At 37.9% G+C, this 20,225-nt stretch overlaps 1 protein-coding gene across 14 annotated transcripts in view; it reads left to right on the top strand.

Moving 5' to 3' along the window:
• LOC125774292 (uncharacterized) overlaps positions 1-18,137 on the top strand; it is a 38,968-nt gene extending 20,831 nt beyond the window's left edge. For 6 of the 14 annotated variants that reach the window (XM_049444568.1, XM_049444565.1, XM_049444569.1 and 3 more), the window contains one exon: positions 13,470-18,132. In XM_049444568.1, coding sequence (XP_049300525.1) covers positions 14,664-15,617 — 954 coding nt within the window. In that variant the 5' untranslated portion in view covers positions 13,470-14,663 and the 3' untranslated portion in view covers positions 15,618-18,132. The other 8 variants (XM_049444562.1, XR_007420759.1, XR_007420758.1 and 5 more) reach the window with 8 other exon arrangements.
• The last annotated feature ends 2,088 nt before the right edge of the window (positions 18,138-20,225 follow it).

The raw sequence follows: 20,225 nt of genomic DNA, 5'->3' as shown, positions 1-20,225 counted from the left end.
AAGACTTAAAATTTTCTCAATTTTTCCTAAAAAATTCCTCATTTTGCCACTTTGGATGCTTATAAACTCGGTCAGTTTCCAATGGATCTTCAATTGTAACACAGATTTGGAAAGATCTGCTCATCAGCTACCAAAAGTTATTCTACGCCCGATGTGCTAAGTTGTCTGTGGAAAAAGTTATTCGAGGTACAAAGACTTAACATTTTCTCAACTTTTCCAAAAAAATTCCTCATTTTGCCACTTTGGATGCTTATAACTCGGTCAGTTTCCAATGGATCTTCAATTGTAGCACATATTTGGATAGATCTGGTCATTAGCTACCAAAAGTTATTCTACGCCGATGTGCTAAGTTGTCTGTGGAAAAAGTTATTCGAGTACAAAGACTTAACATTTTCTCAACTTTTCCAAAAAAATTCCTCATTTTGCCACTTTGGATGCTTATAACTCGGTCAGTTTCCAATGGATCTTCAATTGTAGCACATATTTGGATAGATCTGGTCATTAGCTACCAAAAGTTATTCTACGCCGATGTGCTAAGTTGTCTGTGGAAAAAGTTATTCGAGGTACAAAGACTTAACATTTTCTCAACTTTTCCAAAAAAAATTCCTCATTTTGCCACTTTGGATGCTTATAACTCGGTCAGTTTCCAATGGATCTTCAATTGTAGCACATATTTGGATAGATCTGGTCATTAGCATCCAAAAGTTATTCTACGCCGATGTGCTAAGTTGTCTGTGGAAAAAGTTATTCGAGGTACAAAGACTTAACATTTTCTCAACTTTTCCAAAAAAATTCCTCATTTTGCCACTTTGGATGCTTATAACTCGGTCAGTTTCCAATGGATCTTCAATTGTAGCACATATTTGGATAGATCTGGTCATTAGCTACCAAAAGTTATTCTACGCCGATGTGCTAAGTTGTCTGTGGAAAAAGTTATTCGAGGTACAAAGACTTAACATTTTCTCAACTTTTCCAAAAAAATTCCTCATTTTGCCACTTTGGATGCTTATAACTCGGTCAGTTTCCAATGGATCTTCAATTGTAGCACATATTTGGATAGATCTGGTCATTAGCTACCAAAAGTTATTCTACGCCGATGTGCTAAGTTGTCTGTGGAAAAAGTTATTCGAAAAAGTAGCTTCTAATACTTTGAATGGCTTATACGAATTGCCTACCTTCAGGCTGATTTCTCGCGATTCGCATTTCAATTTCTATTTTTGACTATATCTCAGTCATTTACCGACCGATTTTGGATTTTCTTTGTGATTTGGATAGATCTCGACAAATGCAAGCTAAAAGTCTTCCACGACCATGTGCTCCGATGTCGGGCAAAAAAGTTATTCGCGACCTAAGCTTTTTCTTTCACCTGCCATAACTCGGCCAATTTTCAACATTTTCTCGATCTTTCTTCAGAATTAGATGCGTCTCGTGACGCGCTACAAAAAGTTGTTCCACGACCATGCGCTCCGATGCCGGGCAAAAAAGTTATTCGCGGTACAAAGTTTGGTGCACCAAGTGTTGTCTTCCATGCAAAATGTTCACATTTGCACCTATTCTTCGATGTAACTCGGTGAATTTTCAACATTTTTCCAAAATTTCTTCTGTTTTAGTTACATCTCGTGAAATTCTACCAAAAAGTATTCTACACCCATGTGCTCAGACGTAGGGCACAAAAGTTATTCGCGAAAAACCTGTTTTATGTACCGATTTGTGTCCACCGAGTAAGGTGCCTATTTCAACCCCGTTCAACCCCGGTGCCACGTTTCAACCTATTTTTGCCCATATCTCAGTCATTTACCGACCGATTTTGGATTTTCTTTGTGATTTGGATAGATCTCGATAAATGCAAGCTAAAAGTCTTCCACGACCATGTGCTCCGATGTCGGGCAAAAAAGTTATTCGCGACCTAAACTTTTTCTTTCACCTGCCATAACTCGGTCAATTTTCAACATTTTCTCGATCTTTCTTCAGAATTAGATGCGTCTCGTGACGCGCTACAAAAAGTTGTTCCACGACCATGCGCTCCGATGCCGGGCAAAAAAGTTATTCGCGGTACAAAGTTTGGTGCACCAACTGTTGTTTTCCATACAAAATGTTCACATTTGCACCTATTCTTCGATGTAACTCGGTGAATTTTCAACATTTTTCCAAAATTTCTTCTGTTTTAGTTACATCTCGTGAAATTCTACCAAAAAGTATTCTACACCCATGTGCTCAGACGTAGGGCACAAAAGTTATTCGCGAAAAACCTCTATTTCAACCTATTTCAACCCCGTTCAACCCCGGTGCCACGTTTCAACCTATTTTTGCCCATATCTCAGTCATTTACCGACCGATTTTGGATTTTCTTTGTGATTTGGATAGATCTCGACAAATGCAAGCTAAAAGTCTTCCACGACCATGTGCTCCGATGTCGGGCAAAAAAGTTATTCGCGACCTAAACTTTTTCTTTCACCTGCCATAACTCGGTCAATTTTCAATATTTTCTCGATCTTTCTTCAGAATTAGATGCGTCTTGTGACGCGCTACAAAAAGTTGTTCCACGACCATGCGCTCCGATGCCGGGCAAAAAAGTTATTCGCGGTACAAAGTTTGGTGCACCAACTGTTGTTTTCCATACAAAATGTTCACATTTGCACCTATTCTTCGATGTAACTCGGTGAATTTTCAACATTTTTCCAAAATTTCTTCTGTTTTAGTTACATCTCGTGAAATTCTACCAAAAAGTATTCTACACCCATGTGCTCAGACGTAGGGCACAAAAGTTATTCGCGAAAAACCTGTTTTATGTACCGATTTGTGTCCACCGAGTAAGGTGCCTATTTCAACCCCGTTCAACCCCGGTGCCACGTTTCAACCTATTTTTGCCCATATCTCAGTCATTTACCGACCGATTTTGGATTTCCTTTGTGATTTGGATAGATCTCGACAAATGCAAGCTAAAAGTCTTCCACGACCATGTGCTCCGATGTCGGGCAAAAAAGTTATTCGCGACCTAAGCTTTTTCTTTCACCTGCCATAACTCGGCCAATTTTCAACATTTTCTCGATCTTTCTTCAGAATTAGATGCGTCTTGTGACGCGCTACAAAAAGTTGTTCCACGACCATGCGCTCCGATGCCGGGCAAAAAAGTTATTCGCGGTACAAAGTTTGGTGCACCAACTGTTGTTTTCCATACAAAATGTTCACATTTGCACCTATTCTTCGATGTAACTCGGTGAATTTTCAACATTTTTCCAAAATTTCTTCTGTTTTAGTTACATCTCGTGAAATTCTACCAAAAAGTATTCTACACCCATGTGCTCAGACGTAGGGCACAAAAGTTATTCGCGAAAAACCTCTATTTCAACCTATTTCAACCCCGTTCAACCCCGGTGCCACGTTTCAACCTATTTTTGCCCATATCTCAGTCATTTACCGACCGATTTTGGATTTTCTTTGTGATTTGGATAGATCTCGACAAATGCAAGCTAAAAGTCTTCCACGACCATGTGCTCCGATGTCGGGCAAAAAAGTTATTCGCGACCTAAGCTTTTTCTTTCACCTGCCGTAACTCGGCCAATTTTCAACATTTTCTCGATCTTTCTTCAGAATTAGATGCGTCTCGTGACGCGCTACAAAAAGTTGTTCCACGACCATGCGCTCCGATGCCGGGCAAAAAAGTTATTCGCGGTACAAAGTTTGGTGCACCAACTGTTGTTTTCCATACAAAATGTTCACATTTGCACCTATTCTTCGATGTAACTCGGTGAATTTTCAACATTTTTCCAAAATTTCTTCTGTTTTAGTTACATCTCGTGAAATTCTACCAAAAAGTATTCTACACCCATGTGCTCAGACGTAGGGCACAAAAGTTATTCGCGAAAAACCTGTTTTATGTACCGATTTGTGTCCACCGAGTAAGGTGCCTATTTCAACCCCGTTCAACCCCGGTGCCACGTTTCAAGCTATTTTTGCCCATATCTCAGTCATTTACCGACCGATTTTGGATTTTCTTTGTGATTTGGATAGATCTCGATAAATGCAAGCTAAAAGTCTTCCACGACCATGTGCTCCGATGTCGGGCAAAAAAGTTATTCGCGACCTAAACTTTTTCTTTCACCTGCCATAACTCGGTCAATTTTCAACATTTTCTCGATCTTTCTTCAGAATTAGATGCGTCTCGTGACGCGCTACAAAAAGTTGTTCCACGACCATGCGCTCCGATGCCGGGCAAAAAAGTTATTCGCGGTACAAAGTTTGGTGCACCAACTGTTGTTTTCCATACAAAATGTTCACATTTGCACCTATTCTTCGATGTAACTCGGTGAATTTTCAACATTTTTCCAAAATTTCTTCTGTTTTAGTTACATCTCGTGAAATTCTACCAAAAAGTATTCTACACCCATGTGCTCAGACGTAGGGCACAAAAGTTATTCGCGAAAAACCTCTATTTCAACCTATTTCAACCCCGTTCAACCCCGGTGCCACGTTTCAACCTATTTTTGCCCATATCTCAGTCATTTACCGACCGATTTTGGATTTTCTTTGTGATTTGGATAGATCTCGACAAATGCAAGCTAAAAGTCTTCCACGACCATGTGCTCCGATGTCGGGCAAAAAAGTTATTCGCGACCTAAGCTTTTTCTTTCACCTGCCATAACTCGGCCAATTTTCAACATTTTCTCGATCTTTCTTCAGAATTAGATGCGTCTCGTGACGCGCTACAAAAAGTTGTTCCACGACCATGCGCTCCGATGCCGGGCAAAAAAGTTATTCGCGGTACAAAGTTTGGTGCACCAAGTGTTGTCTTCCATGCAAAATGTTCACATTTGCACCTATTCTTCGATGTAACTCGGTGAATTTTCAACATTTTTCCAAAATTTCTTCTGTTTTAGTTACATCTCGTGAAATTCTACCAAAAAGTATTCTACACCCATGTGCTCAGACGTAGGGCACAAAAGTTATTCGCGAAAAACCTGTTTTGTGTACCGATTTGTGTCCACCGAGTAAGGTGCCTATTTCAACCCCGTTCAACCCCGGTGCCACGTTTCAACCTATTTTTGCCCATATCTCAGTCATTTACCGACCGATTTTGGATTTTCTTTGTGATTTGGATAGATCTCGACAAATGCAAGCTAAAAGTCTTCCACGACCATGTGCTCCGATGTCGGGCAAAAAAGTTATTCGCGACCTAAGCTTTTTCTTTCACCTGCCATAACTCGGTCAATTTTCAACATTTTCTCGATCCTTCTTCAGAATTAGATGCGTCTCGTGACGCGCTACAAAAAGTTGTTCCACGACAATGCGCTCCGATGCCGGGCAAAAAAGTTATTCGCGGTACAAAGTTTGGTGCACCAAGTGTTGTCTTCCATACAAAATGTTCAATGTACGGGTACCCGACTCTAGTAAAAAAGTGAAATTTTTTACTAGTTACCAACTTTTGCAAATTATCATCGGATATCACTTTTCATGGTCTATAGTAAGTTCTTATCACGTTTTAGTAGTTTTTGAAAAAAAAATTTTTTTGAACTTTTCAAAATTTTGCAAAACCAAAACTTTTTAGGCGGTTTTTTGTATGGAGCGTTACTAGACTAGGGGTCACTTTTTGACCAAAAAACCACTATATATCATTCGAAAGGTAATTTCAAGGGCTACAAAAAATTGTTCTACGACACCCCCTTCCGACGTCTAGTATTCGAGTTATTGGCCAAAAACCATCACTTGAGCGATTTTTCGTTCAGGGTATCCGACTCTAGTAAAAAAGTGAAATTTTTCTCGATTGACCAAGTGTTGCAAATGATCATCGGATTTCACTTTTTATGGTCTATAGTGAGTTCTGATCACGATTTGGTACTTTTTGAAAAAATTTTTTTGACGCACTTTTCAAAATTTTGCAAAACCAAATCTTTTTAGGCGGTTTTGTGTATGGAGCGTTACTAGTCTCGGGGTCACTTTTTGACCAAAAAACCACTATATATCATTCGAAAGGTAATTTCAAGGGCTACAAAAAATTGTTCTACGGCACCCCCCTCCGACGTCTAGTATTCGAGTTATTGAGGAAAAACAGTTTATAGTTAATTTTTCACTCGATTTTTCACCAAGTATAGCACATTACTCCGGTTCTATACATTGGATCGTCTATCTTTAAGATTTTATGAGTAGTTCCAACTATTTGCTACATTTCATCAGTACATCACAAAGCGATTCAATGTCTGTGCTAGAAGTTATTAGAGGGATAAAAAAAATTACCCTTAGCTTTGCCCCGTAAAATTTTACCCATTTTGCCACTTTGGATGCTTATAACTCGGTCAGTTTCCAATGGATCTTCAATTGTAGCACATATTTGGATAGATCTGGTCATTAGCTACCAAAAGTTATTCTACGCCGATGTGCTAAGTTGTCTGTGGAAAAAGTTATTCGAGGTACAAAGACTTAACATTTTCTCAACTTTTCCAAAAAAATTCCTCATTTTGCCACTTTGGATGCTTATAACTCGGACAGTTTCCAATGGATCTTCAATTGTAGCACATATTTGGATAGATCTGGTCATTAGCTACCAAAAGTTATTCTACGCCGATGTGCTAAGTTGTCTGTGGAAAAAGTTATTTGAGGTACAAAGACTTAACATTTTCTCAATTTTTCTAAAAAAATTCCTCATTTTGCCACTTTGGATGCTTTTAACTCGGTCAGTTACCAATGGATCTTCAATTGTAGCACATATTTGGATAGATCTGGTCATTAGCTACCAAAAGTTATTCTACGCCGATGTGCTAAGTTGTCTGTGGAAAAAGTTATTCGAGGTACAAAGACTTAAAATTTTCTCAATTTTTCCAAAAAAATTCCTCATTTTGCCACTTTGGATGCTTATAACTCGGTCAGTTTCCAATGGATCTTCAATTCTAGCACATATTTGGATAGATCTGGTCATTAGCTACCAAAAGTTATTCTACGCCGATGTGCTAAGTTGTCTGTGGAAAAAGTTATTCGAGGTACAAAGACTTAACATTTTCTCAACTTTTCCAAAAAAATTCCTCATTTTGCCACTTTGGATGCTTATAACTCGGTCAGTTTCCAATGGATCTTCAATTGTAGCACATATTTGGATAGATCTGGTCATTAGCTACCAAAAGTTATTCTACGCCGATGTGCTAAGTTGTCTGTGGAAAAAGTTATTCGAGGTACAAAGACTTAACATTTTCTCAACTTTTCCAAAAAAATTCCTCATTTTGCCACTTTGGATGCTTATAACTCGGTCAGTTTCCAATGGATCTTCAATTCTAGCACATATTTGGATAGATCTGGTCATTAGCTACCAAAAGTTATTCTACGCCGATGTGCTAAGTTGTCTGTGGAAAAAGTTATTTGAGGTACAAAGACTTAACATTTTCTCAATTTTTCTAAAAAAATTCCTCATTTTGCCACTTTGGATGCTTTTAACTCGGTCAGTTACCAATGGATCTTCAATTGTAGCACATATTTGGATAGATCTGGTCATTAGCTACCAAAAGTTATTCTACGCCGATGTGCTAAGTTGTCTGTGGAAAAAGTTATTCGAGGTACAAAGACTTAACATTTTCTCAACTTTTCCAAAAAAATTCCTCATTTTGCCACTTTGGATGCTTATAACTCGGTCAGTTTCCAATGGATCTTCAATTCTAGCACATATTTGGATAGATCTGGTCATTAGCTACCAAAAGTTATTCTACGCCGATGTGCTAAGTTGTCTGTGGAAAAAGTTATTCGAGGTACAAAGACTTAACATTTTCTCAACTTTTCCAAAAAAATTCCTCATTTTGCCACTTTGGATGCTTATAACTCGGTCAGTTTCCAATGGATCTTCAATTGTAGCACATATTTGGATAGATCTGGTCATTAGCTACCAAAAGTTATTCTACGCCGATGTGCTAAGTTGTCTGTGGAAAAAGTTATTCGAGGTACAAAGACTTAACATTTTCTCAACTTTTCCAAAAAATTCCTCATTTTGCCACTTTGGATGCTTATAACTCGGTCAGTTTCCAATGGATCTTCAATTGTAGCACATATTTGGATAGATCTGGTCATTAGCTACCAAAAGTTATTCTACGCCGATGTGCTAAGTTGTCTGTGGAAAAAGTTATTCGAGGTACAAAGACTTAACATTTTCTCAACTTTTCCAAAAAAATTCCTCATTTTGCCACTTTGGATGCTTATAACTCGGTCAGTTTCCAATGGATCTTCAATTGTAGCACATATTTGGATAGATCTGGTCATTAGCTACCAAAAGTTATTCTACGCCGATGTGCTAAGTTGTCTGTGGAAAAAGTTATTCGAGGTACAAAGACTTAACATTTTCTCAACTTTTCCAAAAAAATTCCTCATTTTGCCACTTTGGATGCTTATAACTCGGTCAGTTTCCAATGGATCTTCAATTGTAGCACATATTTGGATAGATCTGGTCATTAGCTACCAAAAGTTATTCTACGCCGATGTGCTAAGTTGTCTGTGGAAAAAGTTATTCGAGGTACAAAGACTTAACATTTTCTCAACTTTTCCAAAAAAAATTCCTCATTTTGCCACTTTGGATGCTTATAACTCGGTCAGTTTCCAATGGATCTTCAATTGTAGCACATATTTGGATAGATCTGGTCATTAGCTACCAAAAGTTATTCTACGCCGATGTGCTAAGTTGTCTGTGGAAAAAGTTATTCGAGGAACAAAGACTTAACATTTTCTCAACTTTTCCAAAAAAATTCCTCATTTTGCCACTTTGGATGCTTATAACTCAGTCAGTTTCCAATGGATCTTCAATTGTAGCACATATTTGGATAGATCTGGTCATTAGCTACCAAAAGTTATTCTACGCCGATGTGCTAAGTTGTCTGTGGAAAAAGTTATTTGAGGTACAAAGACTTAACATTTTCTCAATTTTTCTAAAAAAATTCCTCATTTTGCCACTTTGGATGCTTATAACTCGGTCAGTTTCCAATGGATCTTCCATTGTAGCACATATTTTGAAAGATCTGCTCATCAGCTACCAAAAGTTATTCTACGCCGATGTGCTAAGTTGTCTGTGGAAAAAGTTATTCGAGGTACAAAGACTTAACATTTTCTCAACTTTTCCAAAAAAATTCCTCATTTTGCCACTTTGGATGCTTATAACTCGGACAGTTTCCAATGGATCTTCAATTGTAGCACATATTTGGATAGATCTGGTCATTAGCTACCAAAAGTTATTCTACGCCGATGTGCTAAGTTGTCTGTGGAAAAAGTTATTCGAGGTACAAAGACTTAACATTTTCTCAACTTTTCCAAAAAAATTCCTCATTTTGCCACTTTGGATGCTTATAACTCGGTCAGTTTCCAATGGATCTTCAATTGTAGCACATATTTGGATAGATCTGGTCATTAGCTACCAAAAGTTATTCTACGCCGATGTGCTAAGTTGTCTGTGGAAAAAGTTATTCGAGGTACAAAGACTTAACATTTTCTCAACTTTTCCAAAAAAATTCCTCATTTTGCCACTTTGGATGCTTATAACTCGGTCAGTTTCCAATGGATCTTCAATTGTAGCACATATTTGGATAGATCTGGTCATTAGCTACCAAAAGTTATTCTACGCCGATGTGCTAAGTTGTCTGTGGAAAAAGTTATTCGAGGTACAAAGACTTAACATTTTCTCAACTTTTCCAAAAAAATTCCTCATTTTGCCACTTTGGATGCTTATAACTCGGTCAGTTTCCAATGGATCTTCAATTGTAGCACATATTTGGATAGATCTGGTCATTAGCTACCAAAAGTTATTCTACGCCGATGTGCTAAGTTGTCTGTGGAAAAAGTTATTCGAGGTACAAAGACTTAACATTTTCTCAACTTTTCCAAAAAAAATTCCTCATTTTGCCACTTTGGATGCTTATAACTCGGTCAGTTTCCAATGGATCTTCAATTGTAGCACATATTTGGATAGATCTGGTCATTAGCAACCAAAAGTTATTCTACGCCGATGTGCTAAGTTGTCTGTGGAAAAAGTTATTCGAGGTACAAAGACTTAACATTTTCTCAACTTTTCCAAAAAAATTCCTCATTTTGCCACTTTGGATGCTTATAACTCGGTCAGTTTCCAATGGATCTTCAATTGTAGCACATATTTGGATAGATCTGGTCATTAGCTACCAAAAGTTATTCTACGCCGATGTGCTAAGTTGTCTGTGGAAAAAGTTATTCGAGGTACAAAGACTTAACATTTTCTCAACTTTTCCAAAAAAATTCCTCATTTTGCCACTTTGGATGCTTATAACTCGGTCAGTTTCCAATGGATCTTCAATTGTAGCACATATTTGGATAGATCTGGTCATTAGCTACCAAAAGTTATTCTACGCCGATGTGCTAAGTTGTCTGTGGAAAAAGTTATTCGAAAAAGTAGCTTCTAATACTTTGAATGGCTTATACGAATTGCCTACCTTCAGGCTGATTTCTCGCGATTCGCATTTCAATTTCTATTTTTGACTATATCTCAGTCATTTACCGACCGATTTTGGATTTTCTTTGTGATTTGGATAGATCTCGACAAATGCAAGCTAAAAGTCTTCCACGACCATGTGCTCCGATGTCGGGCAAAAAAGTTATTCGCGACCTAAACTTTTTCTTTCACCTGCCATAACTCGGTCAATTTTCAATATTTTCTCGATCTTTCTTCAGAATTAGATGCGTCTTGTGACGCGCTACAAAAAGTTGTTCCACGACCATGCGCTCCGATGCCGGGCAAAAAAGTTATTCGCGGTACAAAGTTTGGTGCACCAACTGTTGTTTTCCATACAAAATGTTCACATTTGCACCTATTCTTCGATGTAACTCGGTGAATTTTCAACATTTTTCCAAAATTTCTTCTGTTTTAGTTACATCTCGTGAAATTCTACCAAAAAGTATTCTACACCCATGTGCTCAGACGTAGGGCACAAAAGTTATTCGCGAAAAACCTCTATTTCAACCTATTTCAACCCCGTTCAACCCCGGTGCCACGTTTCAACCTATTTTTGCCCATATCTCAGTCATTTACCGACCGATTTTGGATTTTCTTTGTGATTTGGATAGATCTCGACAAATGCAAGCTAAAAGTCTTCCACGACCATGTGCTCCGATGTCGGGCAAAAAAGTTATTCGCGACCTAAGCTTTTTCTTTCACCTGCCATAACTCGGTCAATTTTCAACATTTTCTCGATCTTTCTTCAAAATTAGATGCGTCTCGTGACGCGCTACAAAAAGTTGTTCCACGACCATGCGCTCCGATGCCGGGCAAAAAAGTTATTCGCGGTACAAAGTTTGGTGCACCAACTGTTGTTTTCCATACAAAATGTTCACATTTGCACCTATTCTTCGATGTAACTCGGTGAATTTTCAACATTTTTCCAAAATTTCTTCTGTTTTAGTTACATCTCGTGAAATTCTACCAAAAAGTATTCTACACCCATGTGCTCAGACGTAGGGCACAAAAGTTATTCGCGAAAAACCTGTTTTATGTACCGATTTGTGTCCACCGAGTAAGGTGCCTATTTCAACCCCGTTCAACCCCGGTGCCACGTTTCAACCTATTTTTGCCCATATCTCAGTCATTTACCGACCGATTTTGGATTTTCTTTGTGATTTGGATAGATCTCGACAAATGCAAGCTAAAAGTCTTCCACGACCATGTGCTCCGATGTCGGGCAAAAAAGTTATTCGCGACCTAAACTTTTTCTTTCACCTGCCATAACTCGGTCAATTTTCAATATTTTCTCGATCTTTCTTCAGAATTAGATGCGTCTTGTGACGCGCTACAAAAAGTTGTTCCACGACCATGCGCTCCGATGCCGGGCAAAAAAGTTATTCGCGGTACAAAGTTTGGTGCACCAACTGTTGTTTTCCATACAAAATGTTCACATTTGCACCTATTCTTCGATGTAACTCGGTGAATTTTCAACATTTTTCCAAAATTTCTTCTGTTTTAGTTACATCTCGTGAAATTCTACCAAAAAGTATTCTACACCCATGTGCTCAGACGTAGGGCACAAAAGTTATTCGCGAAAAACCTGTTTTATGTACCGATTTGTGTCCACCGAGTAAGGTGCCTATTTCAACCCCGTTCAACCCCGGTGCCACGTTTCAACCTATTTTTGCCCATATCTCAGTCATTTACCGACCGATTTTGGATTTTCTTTGTGATTTGGATAGATCTCGACAAATGCAAGCTAAAAGTCTTCCACGACCATGTGCTCCGATGTCGGGCAAAAAAGTTATTCGCGACCTAAGCTTTTTCTTTCACCTGCCATAACTCGGTCAATTTTCAACATTTTCTCGATCTTTCTTCAGAATTAGATGCGTCTCGTGACGCGCTACAAAAAGTTGTTCCACGACAATGCGCTCCGATGCCGGGCAAAAAAGTTATTCGCGGTACAAAGTTTGGTGCACCAAGTGTTGTCTTCCATACAAAATGTTCAATGTACGGGTACCCGACTCTAGTAAAAAAGTGAAATTTTTTACTAGTTACCAACTTTTGCAAATTATCATCGGATATCACTTTTCATGGTCTATAGTAAGTTCTTATCACGTTTTAGTAGTTTTTGAAAAAAAAATTTTTTTGAACTTTTCAAAATTTTGCAAAACCAAAACTTTTTAGGCGGTTTTTTGTATGGAGCGTTACTAGTCTCGGGGTCACTTTTTGACCAAAAAACCACTATATATCATTCGAAAGGTAATTTCAAGGGCTACAAAAAATTGTTCTACGGCACCCCCCTCCGACGTCTAGTATTCGAGTTATTGGCCAAAAACCATCACTTGAGCGATTTTTCGTTCAGGGTACCCGACTCTAGTAAAAAAGTGAAATTTTTCTCGATTGACCAAGTGTTGCAAATGATCATCGGATTTCACTTTTTATGGTCTATAGTGAGTTCTGATCACGATTTGGTACTTTTTGAAAAAATTTTTTTGACGCACTTTTCAAAATTTTGCAAAACCAAAACTTTTTAGGCGGTTTTGTGTATGGAGCGTTACTAGTCTCGGGGTCACTTTTTGACCAAAAAACCACTATATATCATTCGAAAGGTAATTTCAAGGGCTACAAAAAATTGTTCTACGGCACCCCCCTCCGACGTCTAGTATTCGAGTTATTGAGGAAAAACAGTTTATAGTTAATTTTTCACTCGATTTTTCACCAAGTATAGCACATTACTCCGGTTCTATACATTGGATCGTCTATCTTTAAGATTTTATGAGTAGTTCCAACTATTTGCTACATTTCATCCATACATCACAAAGCGATTCAATGTCTGTGCTAGAAGTTATTAGAGGGATAAAAAAAATTACCCTTGGCTTTGCCCCGTAAAATTTTACCCATTTTGCCACTTTGGATGCTTATAACTCGGTCAGTTTCCAATGGATCTTCAATTGTAGCACATATTTGGATAGATCTGGTCATTAGCTACCAAAAGTTATTCTACGCCGATGTGCTAAGTTGTCTGTGGAAAAAGTTATTCGAGGTACAAAGACTTAACATTTTCTCAACTTTTCCAAAAAAATTCCTCATTTTGCCATTTTGGATGCTTATAACTCGGACAGTTTCCAATGGATCTTCAATTGTAGCACATATTTGGATAGATCTGGTCATTAGCTACCAAAAGTTATTCTACGCCGATGTGCTAAGTTGTCTGTGGAAAAAGTTATTTGAGGTACAAAGACTTAACATTTTCTCAATTTTTCTAAAAAAATTCCTCATTTTGCCACTTTGGATGCTTATAACTCGGTCAGTTTCCAATGGATCTTCAATTGTAGCACATATTTGGATAGATCTGGTCATTAGCTACCAAAAGTTATTCTACGCCGATGTGCTAAGTTGTCTGTGGAAAAAGTTATTCGAGGTACAAAGACTTAACATTTTCTCAACTTTTCCAAAAAAATTCCTCATTTTGCCACTTTGGATGCTTATAACTCGGTCAGTTTCCAATGGATCTTCAATTGTAGCACATATTTGAATAGATCTGGTCATTAGCTACCAAAAGTTATTCTACGCCGATGTGCTAAGTTGTCTGTGGAAAAAGTTATTCGAGGTACAAAGACTTAACATTTTCTCAACTTTTCCAAAAAAATTCCTCATTTTGCCACTTTGGATGCTTATAACTCGGTCAGTTTTCAATGGATCTTCAATTGTAGCACATATTTGGATAGATCTGGTCATTAGCTACCAAAAGTTATTCTACGCCGATGTGCTAAGTTGTCTGTGGAAAAAGTTATTCGAGGTACAAAGACTTAACATTTTCTCAACTTTTCCAAAAAATTCCTCATTTTGCCACTTTGGATGCTTATAACTCGGTCAGTTTCCGAAGGATCTTCAATTGTAGCACATATTTGGATAGATCTGGTCATTAGCTACCAAAAGTTATTCTACGCCGATGTGCTAAGTTGTCTGTGGAAAAAGTTATTCGAGGTACAAAGACTTAACATTTTCTCAACTTTTCCAAAAAAATTCCTCATTTTGCCACTTTGGATGCTTATAACTCGGTCAGTTTCCAATGGATCTTCAATTGTAGCACATATTTGGATAGATCTGGTCATTAGCTACCAAAAGTTATTCTACGCCGATGTGCTAAGTTGTCTGTGGAAAAAGTTATTCGAGGTACAAAGACTTAACATTTTCTCAACTTTTCCAAAAAAAATTCCTCATTTTGCCACTTTGGATGCTTATAACTCGGTCAGTTTCCAATGGATCTTCAATTGTAGCACATATTTGGATAGATCTGGTCATTAGCTACCAAAAGTTATTCTACGCCGATGTGCTAAGTTGTCTGTGGAAAAAGTTATTCGAGGAACAAAGACTTAACATTTTCTCAACTTTTCCAAAAAAATTCCTCATTTTGCCACTTTGGATGCTTATAACTCAGTCAGTTTCCAATGGATCTTCAATTGTAGCACATATTTGGATAGATCTGGTCATTAGCTACCAAAAGTTATTCTACGCCGATGTGCTAAGTTGTCTGTGGAAAAAGTTATTCGAGGAACAAAGACTTAACATTTTCTCAACTTTTCCAAAAAAATTCCTCATTTTGCCACTTTGGATGCTTATAACTCAGTCAGTTTCCAATGGATCTTCAATTGTAGCACATATTTGGATAGATCTGGTCATTAGCTACCAAAAGTTATTCTACGCCGATGTGCTAAGTTGTCTGTGGAAAAAGTTATTCGAGGTACAAAGACTTAACATTTTCTCAACTTTTCCAAAAAAATTCCTCATTTTGCCACTTTGGATGCTTATAACTCGGTCAGTTTCCAATGGATCTTCAATTGTAGCACATATTTGGATAGATCTGGTCATTAGCTACCAAAAGTTATTCTACGCCGATGTGCTAAGTTGTCTGTGGAAAAAGTTATTCGAAGTACAAAGACTTAACATTTTCTCAACTTTTCCAAAAAAATTCCTCATTTTGCCACTTTGGATGCTTATAACTCGGTCAGTTTCCAATGGATCTTCAATTGTAGCACATATTTGGATAGATCTGGTCATTAGCTACCAAAAGTTATTCTACGCCGATGTGCTAAGTTGTCTGTGGAAAAAGTTATTCGAGGTACAAAGACTTAACATTTTCTCAACTTTTCCAAAAAATTCCTCATTTTGCCACTTTGGATGCTTATAACTCGGTCAGTTTCCGAAGGATCTTCAATTGTAGCACATATTTGGATAGATCTGGTCATTAGCTACCAAAAGTTATTCTACGCCGATGTGCTAAGTTGTCTGTGGAAAAAGTTATTCGAGGTACAAAGACTTAACATTTTCTCAACTTTTCCAAAAAAATTCCTCATTTTGCCACTTTGGATGCTTATAACTCGGTCAGTTTCCAATGGATCTTCAATTGTAGCACATATTTGGATAGATCTGGTCATTAGCTACCAAAAGTTATTCTACGCCGATGTGCTAAGTTGTCTGTGGAAAAAGTTATTCGAGGTACAAAGACTTAACATTTTCTCAACTTTTCCAAAAAAATTCCTCATTTTGCCACTTTGGATGCTTATAACTCGGTCAGTTTCCAATGGATCTTCAATTGTAGCACATATTTGGATAGATCTGGTCATTAGCTACCAAAAGTTATTCTACGCCGATGTGCTAAGTTGTCTGTGGAAAAAGTTATTCGAGGTACAAAGACTTAACATTTTCTCAACTTTTCCAAAAAAAATTCCTCATTTTGCCACTTTGGATGCTTATAACTCGGTCAGTTTCCAATGGATCTTCAATTGTAGCACATATTTGGATAGATCTGGTCATTAGCTACCAAAAGTTATTCTACGCCGATGTGCTAAGTTGTCTGTGGAAAAAGTTATTCGAGGTACAAAGACTTAACATTTTCTCAACTTTTCCAAAAAAATTCCTCATTTTGCCACTTTGGATGCTTATAACTCGGTCAGTTTCCAATGGATCTTCAATTGTAGCACATATTTGGATAGATCTGGTCATTAGCTACCAAAAGTTATTCTACGCCGATGTGCTAAGTTGTCTGTGGAAAAAGTTATTCGAGGTACAAAGACTTAACATTTTCTCAACTTTTCCAAAAAAATTCCTCATTTTGCCACTTTGGATGCTTATAACTCGGTCAGTTTCCAATGGATCTTCAATTGTAGCACATATTTGGATAGATCTGGTCATTAGCTACCAAAAGTTATTCTACGCCGATGTGCTAAGTTGTCTGTGGAAAAAGTTATTCGAGGTACAAAGACTTAACATTTTCTCAACTTTTCCAAAAAAATTCCTCATTTTGCCACTTTGGATGCTTATAACTCGGTCAGTTTCCAATGGATCTTCAATTGTAGCACATATTTGGATAGATCTGGTCATTAGCTACCAAAAGTTATTCTACGCCGATGTGCTAAGTTGTCTGTGGAAAAAGTTATTTGAGGTACAAAGACTTAACATTTTCTCAACTTTTCCAAAAAAAATTCCTCATTTTGCCACTTTGGATGCTTATAACTCGGTCAGTTTCCAATGGATCTTCAATTGTAGCACATATTTGGATAGATCTGGTCATTAGCTACCAAAAGTTATTCTACGCCGATGTGCTAAGTTGTCTGTGGAAAATGTTATTCGAGGTACAAAGACTTAACATTTTCTCAACTTTTCCAAAAAAAATTTCTCATTTTGCATCTTTGGATGCTTATAACTCGGTCAGTTTCCAATGGATCTTCAATTGTAGCACATATTTGGATAGATCTGGTCATTAGCTACCAAAAGTTATTCTACGCCGATGTGCTAAGTTGTCTGTGGAAAAAGTTATTCGAGGTACAAAGACTTAACATTTTCTCAACTTTTCCAAAAAAATTCCTCATTTTGCCACTTTGGATGCTTATAACTCGGTCAGTTTCCAATGGATCTTCAATTGTAGCACATATTTGGATAGATCTGGTCATTAGCTACCAAAAGTTATTCTACGCCGATGTGCTAAGTTGTCTGTGGAAAAAGTTATTCGAGGTACAAAGACTTAACATTTTCTCAACTTTTCCAAAAAAATTCCTCATTTTGCCACTTTGGATCCTTATAACTCGGTCAGTTTCCAATGGATCTTCAATTGTAGCACATATTTGGATAGATCTGGTCATTAGCTACCAAAAGTTATTCTACGCCGATGTGCTAAGTTGTCTGTGGAAAAAGTGATTCGAGGTACAAAGACTTAACATTTTCTCAACTTTTCCAAAAAAATTCCTCATTTTGCCACTTTGGATGCTTATAACTCGGTCAGTTTCCAATGGATCTTCAATTGTAACACATATTTGCATAGATCTGGTCATTAGCTACCAAAAGTTATTCTACGCCGATGTGCTAAGTTGTCTGTGGAAAAAGTTATTCGAGGTACAAAGACTTAACATTTTCTCAACTTTTCCAAAAAAATTCCTCATTTTGCCACTTTGGATGCTTATAACTCGGTCAGTTTCCAATGGATCTTCAATTGTAGCACATATTTGGATAGATCTGGTCATTAACTACCAAAAGTTATTCTACGCCGATGTGCTAAGTTGTCTGTGGAAAAAGTTATTTGAGGTACAAAGACTTAACATTTTCTCAATTTTTCTAAAAAAATTCCTCATTTTGCCACTTTGGATGCTTATAACTCGGTCAGTTTCCAATGGATCTTCAATTGTAGCACATATTTGGAAAGATCTGCTCATCAGCTACCAAAAATTATTCTACGCCGATGTGCTAAGTTGTCTGTGGAAAAAGTTATTCGAAAAAGTAGCTTCTAATACTTTGAATGGCTTATACGAATTGCCTACCTTCAGGCTGATTTCTCGCGATTCGCATTTCAATTTCTATTTTTGACTATATCTCAGTCATTTACCGACCGATTTTGGATTTTCTTTGTGATTTGGATAGATCTCGATAAATGCAAGCTAAAAGTCTTCCACGACCATGTGCTCCGATGTCGGGCAAAAAAGTTATTCGCGACCTAAACTTTTTCTTTCACCTGCCATAACTCGGTCAATTTTCAACATTTTCTCGATCTTTCTTCAGAATTAGATGCGTCTCGTGACGCGCTACAAAAAGTTGTTCCACGACCATGCGCTCCGATGCCGGGCAAAAAAGTTATTCGCGGTACAAAGTTTGGTGCACCAACTGTTGTTTTCCATACAAAATGTTCACATTTGCACCTATTCTTCGATGTAACTCGGTGAATTTTCAACATTTTTCCAAAATTTCTTCTGTTTTAGTTACATCTCGTGAAATTCTACCAAAAAGTATTCTACACCCATGTGCTCAGACGTAGGGCACAAAAGTTATTCGCGAAAAACCTCTATTTCAACCTATTTCAACCCCGTTCAACCCCGGTGCCACGTTTCAACCTATTTTTGCCCATATCTCAGTCATTTACCGACCGATTTTGGATTTTCTTTGTGATTTGGATAGATCTCGACAAATGCAAGCTAAAAGTCTTCCACGACCATGTGCTCCGATGTCGGGCAAAAAAGTTATTCGCGACCTAAGCTTTTTCTTTCACCTGCCATAACTCGGCCAATTTTCAACATTTTCTCGATCTTTCTTCAGAATTAGATGCGTCTCGTGACGCGCTACAAAAAGTTGTTCCACGACCATGCGCTCCGATGCCGGGCAAAAAAGTTATTCGCGGTACAAAGTTTGGTGCACCAAGTGTTGTCTTCCATGCAAAATGTTCACATTTGCACCTATTCTTCGATGTAACTCGGTGAATTTTCAACATTTTTCCAAAAATTTCTTCTGTTTTAGTTACATCTCGTGAAATTCTACCAAAAAGTATTCTACACCCATGTGCTCAGACGTAGGGCACAAAAGTTATTCGCGAAAAACCTGTTTTATGTACCGATTTGTGTCCACCGAGTAAGGTGCCTATTTCAACCCCGTTCAACCCCGGTGCCACGTTTCAACCTATTTTTGCCCATATCTCAGTCATTTACCGACCGATTTTGGATTTTCTTTGTGATTTGGATAGATCTCGATAAATGCAAGCTAAAAGTCTTCCACGACCATGTGCTCCGATGTCGGGCAAAAAAGTTATTCGCGACCTAAGCTTTTTCTTTCACCTGCCATAACTCGGCCAATTTTCAACATTTTCTCGATCTTTCTTCAGAATTAGATGCGTCTTGTGACGCGCTACAAAAAGTTGTTCCACGACCATGCGCTCCGATGCCGGGCAAAAAAGTTATTCGCGGTACAAAGTTTGGTGCACCAAGTGTTGTTTTCCATACAAAATGTTCACATTTGCACCTATTCTTCGATGTAACTCGGTGAATTTTCAACATTTTTCCAAAATTTCTTCTGTTTTAGTTACATCTCGTGAAATTCTACCAAAAAGTATTCTACACCCATGTGCTCAGACGTAGGGCACAAAAGTTATTCGCGAAAAACCTGTTTTATGTACCGATTTGTGTCCACCGAGTAAGGTGCCTATTTCAACCCCGTTCAACCCCGGTGCCACGTTTCAACCTATTTTTGCCCATATCTCAGTCATTTACCGACCGATTTTGGATTTTCTTTGTGATTTGGATAGATCTCGACAAATGCAAGCTAAAAGTCTTCCATGACCATGTGCTCCGATGTCGGGCAAAAAAGTTATTCGCGACCTAAGCTTTTTCTTTCACCTGCCATAACTCGGCCAATTTTCAACATTTTCTCGATCTTTCTTCAGAATTAGATGCGTCTCGTGACGCGCTACAAAAAGTTGTTCCACGACAATGCGCTCCGATGCCGGGCAAAAAAGTTATTCGCGGTACAAAGTTTGGTGCAC

This window comes from Anopheles funestus, unplaced genomic scaffold, assembly GCF_943734845.2.
Source record: "Anopheles funestus unplaced genomic scaffold, idAnoFuneDA-416_04 scaffold_21_ctg1, whole genome shotgun sequence".
Taxonomy (NCBI): domain Eukaryota; kingdom Metazoa; phylum Arthropoda; class Insecta; order Diptera; family Culicidae; genus Anopheles; species Anopheles funestus.
This window is presented reverse-complemented; position numbering and strand designations above follow the sequence as displayed.